Source organism: Lepidothrix coronata, unplaced genomic scaffold (assembly GCF_001604755.1).
Source record: "Lepidothrix coronata isolate B3197 unplaced genomic scaffold, Lepidothrix_coronata-1.0 Scaffold41, whole genome shotgun sequence".
Classification (NCBI taxonomy): Eukaryota; Metazoa; Chordata; class Aves; order Passeriformes; family Pipridae; genus Lepidothrix; species Lepidothrix coronata.
In genome coordinates this window covers 3,876,784-3,894,160 of record NW_016690221.1, presented here as the reverse complement: position 1 = coordinate 3,894,160, position 17,377 = coordinate 3,876,784, and the positions used below count along the sequence as shown (strand labels likewise).

Sequence of the window (17,377 nt, the reverse complement as noted above, 5' to 3'; positions counted from 1 at the left end):
TAATTTTGTGTAATATGATGATTTTCCCAATATTGTATTGATATTTCCTTCCTTCTCCATAATGTCCCATCACAAACAAGTTATGCATCAGCAGATAATTTTGAAATTAAGATTTTTCATCTGCGAATACTGAAACATCTTCTTAAATAGCTCCAACAAACAAAGTGTGTGACAGTTGTCTACCAGTTTTTGCAAAATTAGTGTCCAAGAACAGAATTGTCAAGAGTTCCAAATTTTAAAAGAGTATGTAGGAGCAACTATAATGTTTGGGGTGGTTAAAGCCATCAAGAATTGCTTTCCCTTGGATTAATTCAAGCAGCTGGAATTCCGGTTTAACTCCTCAGCAGTGGAACAATAGTGCCATCGGGTGGGCACGAAGGTGAGGGATTCCTTGGAGGATTTTGAGTGTATTGCTATTTCAGTAATCTAGATTCATCCTGGATCCAGTTGATCTTAAATTGGTGGTTTAATTGGTGCTAGGTCCTGCCATATAATTAGTCTCTGAAACATAATCAGTTGTGTAAAGAGTGACATAAAAGCATATGGAACATTAAATACACCTCTTGATTAAATACCACTGATACCAGTTACCATAACCAGGTTTTACACCTGGACATTTTATTAATTCTATTTTTTTCCAACATGTGCTAGCTATTTATGCAAATATTGAAAATTCGATGGCCCACATAGATGCTTTAAATTTCTCCTCTTACTACTTTTATTTGTACCTTTAATGCCCAAAATCCAGATGAGCAGAGTGGATTCCAGTTCAGTCTCCCAGTGGTATAGACCTTCTGCTTAAAACGTGGTTTAAGTAGTGCTTGTACTACTTTAGATGTTTTCCAGCAGTATGAAATCACTTGCCAACAGTCTTTCATGACCTTCCAGGGTACAACATACGTAAATAACTAGTAGACTTGCAATAGAAAAGATTGTTTATGGCACAGATATCTTGGTCTTTATCTTGACTGCTCGTTAAGATTTGACCAGAGCTTGAAACTCTGAAAAATAAATAAAAGAGCAATAAAATGGGACCACATTTTGTAGTCGCACAGTTTAAAAATTACTTTCTTAATTTTTAAAGTTAAAATGGGAAACTAATGATGCTTTTTCTGATAATCTTTCCTTAAAGGAACTACACATTGTGTAGTCATAGTACTAGGTACTTCAGGCAAAGACAGTGTTGCATATAGTGTTATATAGACCAGTTCCTGTGTTAGATCCTCTCTACAACACAGGGCGGATCTGAGCACCTCAGACTCCAATCCATAACATCCAGTGCATGGAGCAGGGCAGATGCTTGGAGCTGCCATTAGGAAGTCTCCAAGGCAGGTATTATTCCTTTTACTAAAGGCAGTCTTACCATCCACTCCAATTTTGCCATCTCCATCACTATCCCCTGCTGCCAGGAACGCCTTGGTCTCAGCATCAGTCAGAGCTCTGGCACTGGCAGAGAAATGCTTCAGGAAAAGTCTGTTAAAGGAGAGAGGACAAATGACTGAGACATGCTCAGTATTGGAAGAGTGTGGGGTTTGATACTGGCAGTAGCTGTAAAATGTCAAGCCTCATTCAGTTCTGCAGACTGTTTCAGTGGCAAAACTTCCTCTGACTTCAGTGAGAGTAAGGGTAAGAAAGTAAGAGTATGCTGCATCACAACATGTAAAAATGCTTGATGGCATCTTGGTTTCACTGGATTAAAAAGGCAAAATTAACACTGGCTCTGTAGTGGCAGGAGTCGTCTTCCCTTCCTCGTTATCTTCCTTCTTCATCCTAAGATGCAGATCCTTGAGAGTGACAAGAATTTCTCTAACCTTACTTTTAGCTTCAAAGCCGGATGAATGTGATCTGGAAGGTAGAATTCATGTGACAGAAAGAAAGATGAGAGAAAAATAGCCCTTTGAATTCAGTCTAGTAAAGATTCTTGCGATAATAAGTAGCAGCTGTAGCAGAACTGCTATTTTTATCTTCACAGTCTGTCAGTTATCACTACATGAAACAAGTTTTTTTGGTGCTGTCAGAGAGTTTTCTCGTTGTGATCCAGCCTTGCCTTTGTTATTTGAGTTGCAGCTCCTCCAGCACAGGCACTCACACATGTGCACACCCCCCACCATTGTCTCATCCAGAGAGAGAGAAGGAAAGGGAGTATTTCTGATCTTGTTTTTAGATGACAGAACACAATCTTGTTGGTAACTCATTTTTTTAATTTACTTACTTCAGTTCCTCTTCCTCAATAAATCCACTCCTGTCCTGGTCAAGAATGCCAAAGACTTTGGTGAGTTCGTCTTTGGACTTGGAGCTGAGACCCACTTTGACAAAAAAGGTTTTGTAATCAAACGAGTCAGCAGCTGAAATAAGCAGGAAGGGGGAGAGAAAAGTAGTTAAAGATCTGGAACCAAAAAAAAATTAGCTTTTTGGTCAAAAGCCAGCAAACTATTCTGCAGTACAGTGAGGGTCATTACAAACCCCAAGTAACAACCTTTGATTTTCCTGACTTTACATCAGATTAATGGGATTTTTCCATCAATGATGTCTCAAACCTAGGAATATAAATAATGGCTCTGGTCTTTATCATGCAAGAACATACCTTTGTAAATAGATACTTCGCTCAAACATAAATTCACAGAACCTGACGGTAAATATTTTATTGAAATCAGAGGTATTTTTATTATTATTCTCTGAAAAAACAGGATTTCTGCCTCAGGACTTCAGGCATTGGTTTTTTTCATACTTAATATTACTACAGTGCACAAGTGATAATGGGTTCCTGTACCTTGGCTGGCAAAGATTAAAACTTGCCTCTCTTCCATTACCTTGCCTCCTTTATCTCTTTCTCAAACAGCCTTTTCTGTTTCTATTGGAATTGGGACCTTGAGGTAGCGGGGACAAAGGAATTTGATAGATAAACTGAGAAGCCGAATTTAACCCATAAATATTACCTTGACAGCTCTGTAGGCCAGCAGCAATTTCAGCTTCTGTCAGGATAGCAGAAAGAGCCATGGCAAAGCTACTGCAAAATGAAAAGCACTGTTGGGTAGAGTTCCCACTGCTCTTGCTCTCCCAGGCTGTGGTGCCCAGGAGGACAGACAGGTCTCCCCAGGGGGGCATTTGCAGCCCAGGTCCAGGGCAGAGCAGGGGATCTGCCCTGCAGGAGCCAACTGCTCCATCCTTTAGTCCAGATCCACGTCCCGCATCTGACTCACTGTTATTTCTAGTTAAGGCTTCAGGTGCCCAAGCTGAGGAGAAACTCGAAGGTATTTATAGAACTGCCCAGCATTTGGGGATCTCAGGTTATTTCCATGCATTTTTTCTGTGAATTATTGTGGTGTCTTCTAAAGCTCCAAAGGAAAGATTGAACTCACCTTGCCTCTTAGTTTCCCCCAAGCCAAGAAAATTTTGTAAGGAAAAAAATCTGCAGAGTCCTCTTGACTTAATTCTTGTTCAAATGACAGAGATAACGACTTATATAGATTTTAATTAAGTCCTCTTGACCTTTTACAGAAGTCCCAGAGCCACGTGATGGCTCAGATACACCAGGGGATAAGTTACTGTGACTGACAAGATGTACTAGCTAATCAGATTGATATTTATATCCCAAAGGAATGCACATGCTGTTTTAGACAATATGGAAGTTTTAGTGCCACACTAAGTAAATCCTTTCAGCTTGCACCTGTTTTATCGAAGTAAATTACTTTTGATGTGTGAATTAAAAAAATATAATTTTTTTTAAAGCTTAATGATAGCAACAAATGGGCATCTTCATGGTACACTTTGACCTTTAAGGACCTGATCCTGATGGGAATTTCCCATGAAGCATTACTCCTGCACTTGCCCTAATTGTCTTCAAATAATACTAGTACTGGTACATTTGTAATAGGTATATCTGACATATCTGGGAATCTAGCTTTGCCTTTATTTCAGATTACTAGGGAATAATTGAGAGTGTGGCCTGGGCTTAGAGAGGATCTGATAATTGTGTCGGAATTAATGAACATTCAAGAAGTAATCCTTGTGAGAAGCCCACACTGAGATTGCAAAGCCTTCATGGATAGAAGTTTTGGAGTATCTCTGTGGCAAACCAGCGCTTGCCCGTAGGTGGCACCAAAGACAGACAAGTCCAGCCGTGACATCTCTCCGGGGCTACTTGGGGTGAGGGAAAACGGAGGAACAGAATGAGAACAGGGTAACAAGTGTAACGGGGTGTTCAGCAGGGAGGAGGAGAAGGGGAAGGAGCAGGTATTTAAAACAAAAAAGTCTAATCTACCAAATCACTTGAAAGACAGGAATATAAAAGACTAAACTGAAAACTCTGAAATAACTCCAGAGGACTCTCTTTCCATGATGATTACGAAGAACAGGTTAGTTCATCTGTCTTACAAAAACAGGTTTTACTGTGTTTATTTTTATGCTGGCCAAATATTAGTGTCTGTTATGGAGATCACTGCAAATATAAAATCAGTGTGTTCTGTAGGCCTGGGAGTTAGAGCAGAGAGTTGGTATCCAGGAAATACAGCTGACTGATATCTAGTTGTGATGGAACTGATGTGATTCCCTGAGTCAAGTATTCACGTGTTCTACTTGGACATAAATTCCCCTTTGAATTGAGGGTCAGTAAACACCTTTGTGACTGCAGGGCAAGGCATTGTCTCAGGGTACCTTCTTTGATATTGTAACTGCTGTGCTGATCTGATTTTCTTTTCTGCAGCTTGATATACAAACCCTCTGATTTTCTTGTTTTCATGAGTGTAGGACATGCTGACAAACAAATCCAAAGTTATGGAGCAGCCATATCCCAGCTGCTGGGGTGTTCTGTGCCTTCAGCACAGGAAATGTACCAGACAGTCCGTACCAATGGAATGGTATTTTCCTGTGCTTGCAAGCAAAAGTAACATGGAAATTAAGCTTCATAAAATGTGAACACTTCAGTTCATATTTCACAGTTCCACTTATTAAAATGTTTTAAAATGCATGAAAAATTAAACATGAAAATGTTAGGTACGTGTCTGTTCAGGGATTTAATCAAGATGTATCTATTTCGGTAACCAATTCCAGGAAATTAATCCAGCCTTGGCCCCCTCTGCCCACACTGTTTGTGTGAAGAGCTCCAGGCGCCTCTGATGATGCTGCATCAAAGATTTTCCACATGGGCTGGCTGCTAACTCAGAGAAGAAACTTTACCAGTCTATGTGTGCAATGAATGTTCTGACATCCCCTTGCCCTTTCTGTGCTCTCGTACTTGTTAGAAGATGACCATGAGATTTTGAACAGTTGGAGAGCTGAAATCGAATCTGAAGTTTACAAGTGGCTCTAGGTTGGGATTTCCAAAGGAATATGAAGTTAGGAGGCAGCCAGCTTCCACTAAATACCAGGAGATTTTTAACTTATGCAAGGTTCTGCTCCTTTTTCAAGACAACCCAAGATTTTGGTTTATGAGAGATGATGGATTCAGTGGCTAAGGCACTAGGCTGGGTTAGGGATATTGACCCTGGCCCTTTATATCCTTTTTTTAAGAAGTTTGTGTTTTGTTCCCTTTAAAGAGATCATAGTACATCTTTATTTAATGAGAAATATAGGGAGGATTAGAAATACAACCCTACAGGGTGATCAGGGATTGAGGTGTTTGAGAATTCACAGTCTTTGGGCTTAGTGGGACTCAGATCTGCCACTCACATTTTGGGTTGCTCTTTAGTTGTCTTAAGTAAAGGTAAAACACATGAACAACATTTCCTTTATCTTGAGAATTATGAAGCAGTATTATACAGAGTACTACACTGAGTAGAATGGCCTTACTCTAAACCTGAGAACAGGTGTGAAAATCAGTGTGAAAATACAGGGGGTTGTTGTTGGATCCTTTCTGATTTGATGTAGAATAAACAATTTCTAACAGAATTTTGGTATTTAACTCTATACTCAGCAGTGTTTTATTTGTGTAAGTCATTCAAAAAAGCTTGATGCAGAGAATTTAATCCTTACTTATCAAATTGCCCATAAGGGTTATGGAACCTCCATCCTTGAAGATACTCAAACTCAACTTGAGCAATCTGCCCTATGGTGGCCCAGGACCAGAGACCTCCAGAGAACCTTTCCAGCAGGAATTACTCTCTGATTCTGTACATCAGTTGTGGTAACATTGTGATACCACCACATGTCTCTTTGCTCCTTCAGCACATTCACAGAGACATCCTGCAATAGAAGTGTTTCTCGAACGCAACGATGTTGTCAAATTCAGAGAACACTCCATGCTCTTCCCTAGGAAAACTGGAGGCTGTCACTGGCTGAAATTAAACTAATTGAAATGAACCTTCCCAGAAAACTTTACATTCTTTGAATTTGTTTCCTTTACTTGAAAAATACTCTTTTCTAGCTTGGTTATAATGTGGATCCCAGTGCCAACAGAATCCTTAATAGAGAGCAGGTGGTGTTTTTGCTGAACAGTCTATGGGATTTTTTAGAAATTGGGGACTTTTTGGAGTTTTATCGTAATTTCTTCTAATGAAATGGCTGGATGGTTTTAGTGAGATTTAAAACACATCTTCTGGTCACAGGTTAGTGTTTCAGAAGAGCGGATTTTCTCGTAAGCGTAGTGAAGTTACAGCACACCCAGGAGTGCCTGACTCTCGGGAACACCTCATCCCCCTGGGGCAGCAGAAGGCAGGGATGTGCAGTTGTTCAGCACCTCTGAAATACAGGATGGGCCACTGTGCAGTGTTGCATTTCTTGCATTCCACACGAGACTCTCAGAGGCGGAAGGAATGCAGCATCAGGTCTGTCACTTATTGTACTGGGTGTGCTGCCTGCTTGTGACCAGTGACAGGAGAGTTGGGAGATCAGCTGTGTGAGGAGCCAATGTGGGTCTTACACCTGGATATTGCTGCAGGGCTGGATTGCTCGGGGTTTTTTCTTCAGCAGGGAAATAAATGAGGTGAAAGGAACCAACAGAGTCTCATCATTATGCAAAATATTTCTGTGCTGCAATTAACAGCAGCTATAATTTAAGCCCAGATTTAACATCAAAGGCAGTTGGGATAGAATTAGGATTTATGTTCATTATAATTCTGCCAAGGCTTCAGTGAGTCTGATTGCTGGAATTCCTCTTTTGCATTAGCCATCTTAAATCTGTTGACCAGCTCTCCTACAGGCCTGGGTATGAGGGAGCTGTACTTGCCTCACATAATCATCTTGCAACTCATGGAAATGCCAACACTGGATGTTACATAAAAGTTCCAGAAGGCTTTGTTTCTGCTCTTCTTCAAAACAACTGCCAAATTATAATTATCGTTCAGCTTCAGTGGGGAGTGTTGAAACAAGTCAGTCTGTGAGCTGGAACCACAGCATGGGAGATGGGGAGAGAGACAGAGAAATGTTGGGGGGAAAATTTCCAACACACTCAGCCAGAAATGCCCGACATCCCTCTGCTGAGCTCTGCATTTAACCACAAACATTATTTACTTGGCCCATTAATGAAGACAGTGCTGTAACCAGCTCTAAATCCTCTAAGACACTTGTCAAAGGGAAGACTGGTTCTTAGTAGTTTTCAGACTGAAGAAAGTTGCTAAATTACGGAATATATAGATGATTATTCATATAATAAATGAAAGAACTGAGTGATAGCAATTATTTAGCAATGTAACAGGGCTTCAAGGGAATCAAGCAGCAAGACTGGCTGTTGTTTCATCTGTAGGAAACACAGAAATTCACGGATGTGGCAAAGGATTATTGTTTTGTGCATATTGAGAGACAATAAGCAACATGGTCATGATTCATGGAAAACCCTCCAGGCCTGTGGCCCAGGTTGTCAGGGGACTGTGACTTGTGACAGTGTCAGACTGGGATTAGACCCTTCTCCTCTATCTCACAGCTGCCTTAGATTTCATGAGAGATAAATCTTCTTAAGGGAGAGTTACATTTTAGGCCATAAACACTTTGTGAGGATACGTGCTGTAACCTAGTACTTTATTTTGTAAAATTACCCACAACCTTACTCTATGCTTTGAGCTATGTGTCAACTCCTCTTAAAGTTTTTTCTCGTATTTTCAGGGTTGGGACTGAATTATTTTTAGCCATCTTGTTAGCAGTGCTTTTCCTCAAGGATCAGAGAATTAAGCAGAAATAAACCTCAATGAAATCAGTACAATTAAGCCTTAGAAGATATCATATTGTTTAAGATGATCCAAACTGCATCTGGTGAGTCAGCATGCTCAAGTATGAGGATGGAGAACCTAAACAAAATTTAAAAAAGCAGCTTTCCCCCCGCCCCAAAGTTCTTTTTGTTTGGTTGTTTTTTAAATTTTTTTCTCCCCTCTTCCGGCCACAATTTCAACATTATCAGTGCTTGAAAATCACAAAGTGCCTTCTTTACAATGGAAATGTAGCAATACCAGGTGACCAAAACACTGCAAGATTTCTCAGTGATGCGGGGTGGGAATTTCGTGTGTGGGGAGCTGTTAATGCCTGAAACAATATAAAAATGTACAAACACATGCTGAGTGCGAAGTGCTTGTTGGACGAGGTAATTGGAAGAGTCAGTCCAAGGTTGCCTTTGGTCTAATGCTGTTTATGCCTTCACCAGAGACTGGAATTCTGTCAAGGAAGAAAATGAGAAGGCAGGGAATAAAACTAGATGATAATGTTTTTTGACATCTTTAAAAAGATAGATAAAAATGACAAACTCCTAAGCATGGAGGGCCCCCAAAGTTATTATAACACTGCACAAGCTACTGCTAAACTGAGATTCTGGGGGCGTAACAGATTTTTCCCTCCTTAAAAAGAGTAAGTGCGGAGAGGAGGAGTGTGTCTGTAAATTCATATTTGTGGGAAATCCTGAGCTATAGGTAAACTATCTTTACCCCATTACAAACTGGTAATAGGCAAGGAAGCAGAGCCTGTAGCTCTCAGCGAGAGGGACTGTTTTGTTTTGTTTTGTTTTGTTATTCCAAAGAATAACAAATCAGTAGCGATGTAATTTCAGATGGGAGATTCAATGGTTGAGGGCTAAGATCTGCATAATACAATGCCCTATTTGGGGCTCATAAACAGAAGCTGCAAAAGCTGCTGCTAAAGCAAATTCCTCCAACAGTGTATCTCTCTCTCCTCCCAAGCTCTGGCTAAGATTAGCACGTGTGTCTGTTGGAGTTATTGCCACCTGTCCTAGTTCAGCTGAGACAGCCCTGTTTTCAGTGACTTCATCTCTAATATATGATGCATAATGTCCTATTTTTCTGTGCTGCAATTTCTAAAAGAAATATCCTGGCTAGTTCACATCATCCCTGTGAGGTTTACTCCAGGAATTTGGTTTAGTTTCTCCTAGGAGGACTGCCTGGTGAAACGTGCACTTAACAGATGACTCTCCAGCACAAAATCCTGTGCTGCATTGCAGCAGTTGCAGCCTTGAGAAACAACACCAGTCTCATTCACATTACTGAATTAACCACCCAGTAATACTGGCACTGTTTGATAGTGGTAGATGAAGGAATACGTTTATGTAGGTGGAAGTGTGTTTAAAAATGAAAGTGTCAGATTGCCAGAAGTGCAGAAATGGAAATTTGGAGATGTTTAGGTGTTCAGGAAGTTTTAAGGATCTGGCACATTAAGTCTGTGGATCAGACACACAGCAGGATTAACCCCAAAGCTCTTATTATGGGCTGGAAAGACCAGACTCTACATAGGGCCTAAATATTCTGTTGGTGCAACAGAGACCAAATAGGAATAAAGTGATGAAAATAAAGGAGTATTTGCTCATATAAAACCTGTGACAGAATTATGAGGCCGAAGTATTCAGATGTGTTCTTCATGCCACAGTTCAAATGCAGCCTGAAATGTGTGGATTTTAAACCACAAACTTTATCAAGTTTCCAGAAGTCTTACCTTCCACTCCAATTTTGCCATCCCCATCGGTGTCACCTGCAGCCAGAAAAGCCTTGGTCTCTGCCGAGGTGAGGACTCTGGCACTCGAAGAGAAATTCTTCAGGAACAGCCTGAAACAGGACAAGGGAGAGCACTGCGCTGGAGTTTTATTCTCTGAAATGTCCCATAAGGTAATGCCTGCTCTTATTATCTGAGGAAACCCACACAGATTCAAGGAAAGATGAGGAACTGCGTTTTATTTTTCAAAGAACAAGTTTCTCCTAGGACACCAGGCACATTCAAAGGTTTACATTGCTTAAAGGAATAAAGCAGCTGAACAGTACTTACTGCAGCTCCTCTTCTTCAATGAAACCACTCTTGTCCTGATCAAGGATTCCAAAAACTTTCTTTATCTGATCAGGAGTTTTGCTGGATAAACCAACCATGGAGAAGAAAGACTTGTAGTTGAAGGAATCATCAGCTGGAAGAAACAGAAGTCATTAAGTATTTTCCCTTGAAGTTTCTACTATTGTACGTATTCCTTGTGAATATGCATGTCTTTGCTTAGGCATCAGCCTGCTTCTCTTTCTCTTCTTCCCTGGTGTAGCAAAAGAGCAGATACAGGGGATAATTTCCCTTTCTAATCACCCTGTGCCTGTGGTCATATATCCTTTCAGCCAGTTTGAAGTTTTCTGCTGCAGTGCACATTCTGCTAAATCAGGATTTATGCAAAGTGTCACATGCAATTAATAATAAATATTTAGAGGGTGCTACTGTGCCCTACGAAGCAACTCCTGTAATTCTTCCCTGATTTTCACCGAGTCCTTACTTAGGTGAAGAATTTGGTAGAAAAGTAAGTAATTCACAGACAAATCAGATCTTTGAATATTTGGAAAATGGGCTTGATCTTGCTGAGCAGCTCTCAAGAGGACTGAGGCTGGTCATTGTTTCACAAATGACACTTTGATTCTGAGAGCTAAGGCTTTTTTTTTTTTAAATTGTGAAGGAAAAAGCTGACTATTTAAATATAAGTCTTTAACAGGTTTAAACATTGACAGAGTTAAACCAGCTCTAGCCGAAACTGTGGCCCTTTTAATTGGTGCTCACCACTTGTGAGACTTTCTGAATTTAAGGGGCTATACTGTAATGTAGCTTACAAAGAGATCTCACAGGGAAGGAATCTAAGGGGAAAATGATAGGCATGTCATCTTAAGACATAAAAATGGTATGCATCTTCTGCCTGCAGAGAGACCATTCCTTACCCTGGCAGCTGGAGAGAGCAGATTCAATATCTTTAGCAGAAAGGATGTCAGTGATGGCCATTCTTGAACTGTAAAATAAATTAAATGTGAGCTACTTAGTCATTAAAATGACTTCTGTACCTCTTTCATGACTCTATTTGAAGTTGCTGCTGTGACAGTATGTGATAGGGGAGACATTATTCATCCCCTGGTAAGTGGAGCACAGTGTGGCAGATGAACAGATGTCTGAGCAGGTGCTTCCACTGAAAGCTGGGTAATGAGGGAGGAATTCTGCCTGTGGAGCGTGGGGCTTCAGGAGGATCTGCTGCCTGTGCTGTGCTGGGAGAGAGAATCAAAGGTGTCCAGCACCACAAAACTTCACGACTTCTGTGTGGGTTTTCCTGGAGGTGGATTATTACTCAAATAAAACCAGCATATATTTACAGCACACATAAAAGATAAGGCTCGGAATGTCCCTGAGAACTATATCTGGAATAAGCGTAATTGGAATTTAAAATACCCCTAGTATTATTATCAATAGATAATTAGAGATCTTTACAGAGAATGAAAATTTTACGGTAGAATTAGTAACAGTAATTTCACTCATTTCAAGGAAGTGTGAATTTGGAGAATAAGTTCCTCCTCTGTTTAGTTGCAGCAATGACTGTGTTGCTGGGCTGCTGTGCCATTGAAAGGCTACATCTCATGAGAGCTTCATAAAAAAGTTTCTAAGTATATTGTGAGATGGTTTTTTTTCTGCATTCTATGTGACGATAAAAAACTAGGTTTTCATCCGGATTTTGGCATTTCAGTATATACTGCTGTGTTTAGAACAGAAGTATTGAGGCTTAATATTCATTCTTAGTAGAGTGGAGAAAGTGTTTTCTTCTGATACAGCAGCATTTCATTTGAGAAGAGATACCCTTTGTCCCCTTCAGCCACCAACAGGTGCAGTAGTTTGCCAGTGTAATATAGATCACTTAACAAAATGTTATAATGCCTGGATTTCTAATAAGTTTTTTATGAAATTTTAATAAGTTTTTTAGTGTGAACATAACATTGATGAATTTACAGTTTGGTAAACTGCTCCTACCAGTGCAGACTGGTTACAATTTAAAACTTGCAACATTACTGATAATTCATGTTAATGAAAGAAGGGGAACTAAGGCATAGAAAAGTTATCCTTGAAAGCCACAAGAGAACACAAATATCATTTCATTAATCCCTAACTGGTCTTCAACAACATCGTTCTTCCTGTCCAAGCATGGAAAGCAGCATTTTCATGAGAAGGAATCCACTCCTGGAACCCATTTATAGTCTGTGCACTGGTTTGAGATCTACACACAGGTTTAAACTTAGCCTAAAATATGAAATGGTTGCATCTGTACCTGTTGGTTTGCAGCAGAGGGAAATGTCAATCGTTTTAGTCCCTTTCTGAATATCTCAGAAAGTGTAAGAAAGCAATGGGACAAATTCCCACTGATGGCAGTGGCTACTTCTCCACCTCAGGCAGCTAAGTTACTTTTGTTTTACCAGCAATTATTTTGTCCCAATTGCTTCTTGTGCAAAATTCCTCCTCTCAGCACTAGGCAAGATAATTTGGAGCTCAGCCATTCATCTAATTCTCCCTGCTGACCAGATTAAAAACGGAGAAGAGTTGAAGGAAAGTCTAAAAATGGCAGCATTTTTTACAATGAGCATTGTTCCAGTCTTGTTCCATCCTATGATCCAAATGCTGATTCTATTCTATGTTAGCTTATGAAGGTACAACAGACTGGAAGCTGAGGTAAGAACAGATATTTTAATTGCACAGGCACGTCCCATTTAGGGAGCATTTGCTTTTGTATTTCTTTTTCTGAAAGCAGAGGATCTAATCAGCTTACCTTTGTGGTCTTGGCTGGATAAGGAAGCAGTCAGGCTGGGAGGAAGGTACTTGCTGTGTGCCTCCAGCAGAGCTGGCCTTGCATATATATACTTTAAGTTGTATTCCATATACAGATTTTAGATTTCAGCGTCACGAAGGGGGAATGGTGTCAGATGAACTTGCCTAACTAATCATCTTGCACTATTTTTATCTCAAGAGAATACATATGATATTTGCAAATGAAACAAGATAAGTGGCCAGATAGACAAAAAGAACAGTCATGTTAAATTTCTTCTGATTTAAGCAGAAATCACCGACTTCTCTGTATGATGTAGGGGAAGAAACCCCCCCACTATCTGATACACTTGATCTGAGGAGTCAGATGAAATGAAGCAGAGTAACTTCTGAAGAGATGACTTTAATGAATGTTTAAATATGATAACGTGTTATCTGTAGACACTACGCGTGATAGAGTTTCATTGTTAGAGCACTAAACAAAAAAAAATTAAAAGTATCCTGTTTGAGTATTGTTTGTGTAGCAAACCATTTAGGGAAATGATAGCCTTGTTGATAGCCTTCTTGATATCCCAGAATGTCTGATCTGGTGTTTTGAAAAAAATGCCACACAGTCACTTTGTTGCTACAGGAGATAAAATAATGTTATGTCAATCCATCGGAACAGTTGGTTGGGGGAGGGTATTTCATCTGTTTCCAGAGAAACTCTTACAATTCTGCAAGGTTCTGACAACCTGTTTAGTTGGGTATGTGTGAAGCAAAGGGGTTGTCATCTACCCAGCTGTCTCAGAGACAAAAGTCCCTGAGCTCTACATGAAAGATCTTTGCTTTCAGAATACAGAGAAAAATTTTGATAGCAACATCACTGCACAATATGTGAAGAGTGTCTTTGCAGTTTGTCAGCCTGCCTTTAATCTCTACTTTTTTTAAAATTGTTTGGGCAGTTGCTGTTTCCAAAAGTCCCTTGGTGCCGTTGCCTTTTTCATAGAAATATTTTGGTCATCTCAATTTCCTTCCATGAATGCTGTAGCCTCACTGGGTGAGGAGCCTGTCAGCTTGGATCTCACTTGTGTCTCCAGGCAGCAGAACAGTGAAAGACAAGTCATATGGATGTCAGCACAAGGGATCATTATGGCCAGGATAGGGGTGGCGAGGGATGACAGTGCAAGTGGCATCACAGCTTGAGGTGGTGGCACGGGAAGAGGTGACGGTGCAGAGGCTGTCTCAATGTCAGAGACAAGGCATCTTTTTCCCAAAGCACTTCCCCCTAAGATGGAAGGCAAACTCAGCCAGTCACTGAAGCCAGTCACTAATAAATCATAGGGTCAGACAGCAAAGTGGCAAACGGGGGGTACCTACGAGACCTTAATGCATCCAACACTGAGGCAGGTAATGAAAAAGTGACAAAAGACCAGTGAAAATGATTCTGTGTGTGGAGGAGCTGTTATTTCATTTATAAAGATAAGAAAAGTTATTGCTACAAGTTTTTTATCTTTTTACAAATTGTGCGTGTATGTCCTCCATGAAAAAGTTTCAGACACCGATAATTCTTATTCAGGGAAGAATCACTGGTTGAGAATGGCTGTGGAAGATTTCAGCTTTCCCCATTTTCTGAATGGGTTCTTGACCAGCTGACGCTGAAAAAAATTCCAAGAAGAATTTGATGGATAGATATTTAATACTGGCTCTTGTTGTCACTGGTGACATCTGGTAGAAGGGATACAAAAATCACTTCCCCCCCTCGAACTCTTCTAAGAAATTATTCCAAATGGGAAAAAAAATTCCTCTCCCTTTTACACACACCACCCTTTTCTCCCCCTCCAGTTCGGGAAATTGTCCACATAGTGCCAACAACTGATGTGCAGTACGTGGAGCATCCAACACAAAAACCAATGGCATGATATGACCTAATGAAGCTAAGTTAAGAGGAAGGCCAAATTCTGCTGAAACTCTTGGACTGCAGGAGTCTGCACGGGAATTTGGTCTCTGGTGTCTGTTTCAGAGAATGCATTTGATTTTAGATGCAATGGCTTCTCATTTTGCCCAGAGCTAATTCCACATATGTTAACCCCTCGCCCCCACTCTTCCCTTTAAAAATAGCATTGATTGCTGTTATTTCCCTTAATGCCTGTGGACTGTTGCCATTAGTTTGAACTTTAGTATGTGAAGCACATAAGGATGCAGTCTGTAAAAGTGTGCTTTGTTTTCTAAGAGGCTTCAGAGAGGTGATTCCTTTTGTGCCCTGAGGTTTGAAGGATAAAGCATGTACGTCAAATGATTTATGGCTCTGGTCTGTTGAGCTGTATTCAGACTCCAGCAGATTTTGGAGTCACTTTTGCAGTGAGATTGGAGGCACTAAAGATCCAGAACATGTGCACTGATGAAATGCCCAGGGATCATGTAACTATTTACAACCAGCCTCCAACAACCATTTTCTTTACAAGCCCTACATTAAAGATTGCAAAAACATCTGTCTGGTCACTCTTACTTTCTTAAATCAAATACTGTTAATAACTTTCCAAGTTATTGGAAGGGAAGTATGAAAAAGTAAAAAGAAAATATCCCTTTTGGACCATCAGGTTACCACTAAAAGCAGTTTTAAACCCTGGGATTTGGCATTTCCCTTTGCTCGAGGCTCATTGCCTTCTGCAGGCATGGTCTTGTTTTTTTCTTCCCATTTTTAATCTTAATTCTTCTGACACTTGAAGTTTCCTCTCCAGGTTGAAAAGCTGTATTTTAGGTCATCATAAGTTCTGGGGTTGTTCTATAATCTATTCTTGTCATTCTTCTTTGAGTGTTGATGTAAATTGTGTGTGCAATGGAATAACAAAAGTACAGCTAACAGTAGTGAGTGCCTGCTTCAATTTAAATAATGTGACCTTGTATATGCCTGAGATAATTTTCAGATGAATGAGATGAATGCTCCTGATAGGGGTATCCATAGTCACGAGTCAAGGAACAGGAATCACCTTACATGATGTGTTTAACCTATTGTCAAATGACATGTGAATAGAGAAAGTGGGATATTCATTCAGCTTGTAATTTGCTTTGGGAATATATGAGATGAAAGAAAGAGTATGAATGTAATTTAATGTAATTGTATGAATGCATCATGCTCCAGTCATTTGAGGAATGTAGCTCTTGGAGTGATCTGGAAATATTTGTCAGTAGTTCTAGAATTCAATTACTTAATCTCCTGTCTGTAGATACCTCGTATGTAGCCTCCAGTAAAATGCTGAAAAAAGAAAAAATGCCAAAACAGTTGCTGTGGAGGGAGGAGGCTGTACATGGGAAATACACCAAATAACATCTGGTTTATTTTTACAAACTTGAATGAATCATTCAAGTCATTCAAGTAATTTAGTTTTCACCAGCTCTCATTCTAGTGTGACGTGGGTCCAGCCTCTGAGGTAGATTTTCAGGGATTCTGAATCTTTTCAGCTTTAAATGCCCATTAAAGTGTAAATCAATGAAACACCTTCAGTCATATTTTTCTTACGTGTGTAAATCATAACTTTTAAGCCAACTGGATTGTTTACAATTTCTGGTTCTGCATATATGAAATTTGCAAAAGGAAGTTTTAATCATGATTCTTAAATTTGAAAGGAGTGTGGTCCAGATATAAATTCTATGTGAATTCTCAAGCTGTAGCTTGAAACTTTTGGTCCTGAATTCAACCTTTCCAGTTTAGTTCCATTTTTAAAAATGTCCATTCATTGATGCAAAAAGAAAAAGACTTTTTTTTTTGAAGAAAGAAATTCTCATAGACTGATTTCTGACATGACAGATACCTGGGTCTGTTAAATATGATACAATCATTCATGACAGACAAGATACTTCAACCTCCAAATAACTCTCTCCATAGTTTTAAAATTACTTGCAGCAAGTGTCAGAAAGCCTATAGAATCAATAATATTCCTGCTTTAATTCTAAAGCAAATGCTCACTATTTTTGAAAGTATCCTAATAAAAGTGCCAATAACAAGGTATATGTAGGATAATAATGGTTTTTGAGTAGAAAATAAAGCTACTTCTGTCAAGACAACCTCCTCTAGCTAAGCTGGAAGCAAAAATATATGCTGAAACCAGAACTTCTATTCAATATTTGATCTACTGTATTCTGTTCTTGAACTATGGTCTTCAACTCCCGAGTGGTAAAATCCCTAAAGGGGATCCTTGTTACAGGAATTGTAACTTTAGTCTGTGTGTTTACACTGTGTAGCCCAGTGCAGTCCTGCTCCATGACTGTGGGTTATAAGCACTATAAATAATCCTCACTTGCAGCAGGCTCTCAAATATAGATGTGTTTGAAATGAACTCAGATGGTTTTCAGCCGTGTCTGTGTGTTCTTGCACAGACCCTCTCACACGGAGTAAACACCAGAAACACAGACAACTCCTTCACTTGGACGATTGCAG

The 17,377-nt window shown here is 39.8% G+C and overlaps 2 protein-coding genes across 3 annotated transcripts; both read right to left on the bottom strand.

The window, feature by feature from the left end:
• Positions 1-324: 324 nt before the first annotated feature.
• LOC108496592 (parvalbumin beta-like) lies at positions 325-3,434 on the bottom strand. 2 transcript variants are annotated; one of them, XM_017813438.1, is made up of 5 exons: positions 3,360-3,434; positions 2,937-3,004; positions 2,213-2,345; positions 1,364-1,473; positions 325-1,001 (listed from the first exon to the last, which is right to left on the bottom strand). In XM_017813438.1, the coding sequence occupies exons 2-5, from the start codon at positions 2,995-2,997 to the stop codon at positions 976-978; spliced, it is 330 nt and encodes a 109-aa protein (XP_017668927.1). In that variant the 5' UTR covers positions 2,998-3,004; positions 3,360-3,434; the 3' UTR covers positions 325-975. The 2 variants fall into 2 exon arrangements, with proteins under 2 accessions (XP_017668927.1, XP_017668926.1); XM_017813437.1 differs by having other exon boundaries at positions 2,937-3,007; positions 3,360-3,427.
• A 2,460-nt stretch (positions 3,435-5,894) lies between these two features.
• LOC108496591 (parvalbumin, thymic) lies at positions 5,895-13,062 on the bottom strand. Its single transcript, XM_017813436.1, has 5 exons — positions 12,965-13,062; positions 11,103-11,170; positions 10,189-10,321; positions 9,862-9,971; positions 5,895-8,577 (listed from the first exon to the last, which is right to left on the bottom strand). Exons 2-5 carry the CDS (start codon positions 11,161-11,163, stop codon positions 8,552-8,554), a joined length of 330 nt encoding a protein of 109 aa, XP_017668925.1. The 5' UTR covers positions 11,164-11,170; positions 12,965-13,062; the 3' UTR covers positions 5,895-8,551.
• Between the last annotated feature and the right edge of the window lie 4,315 nt (positions 13,063-17,377).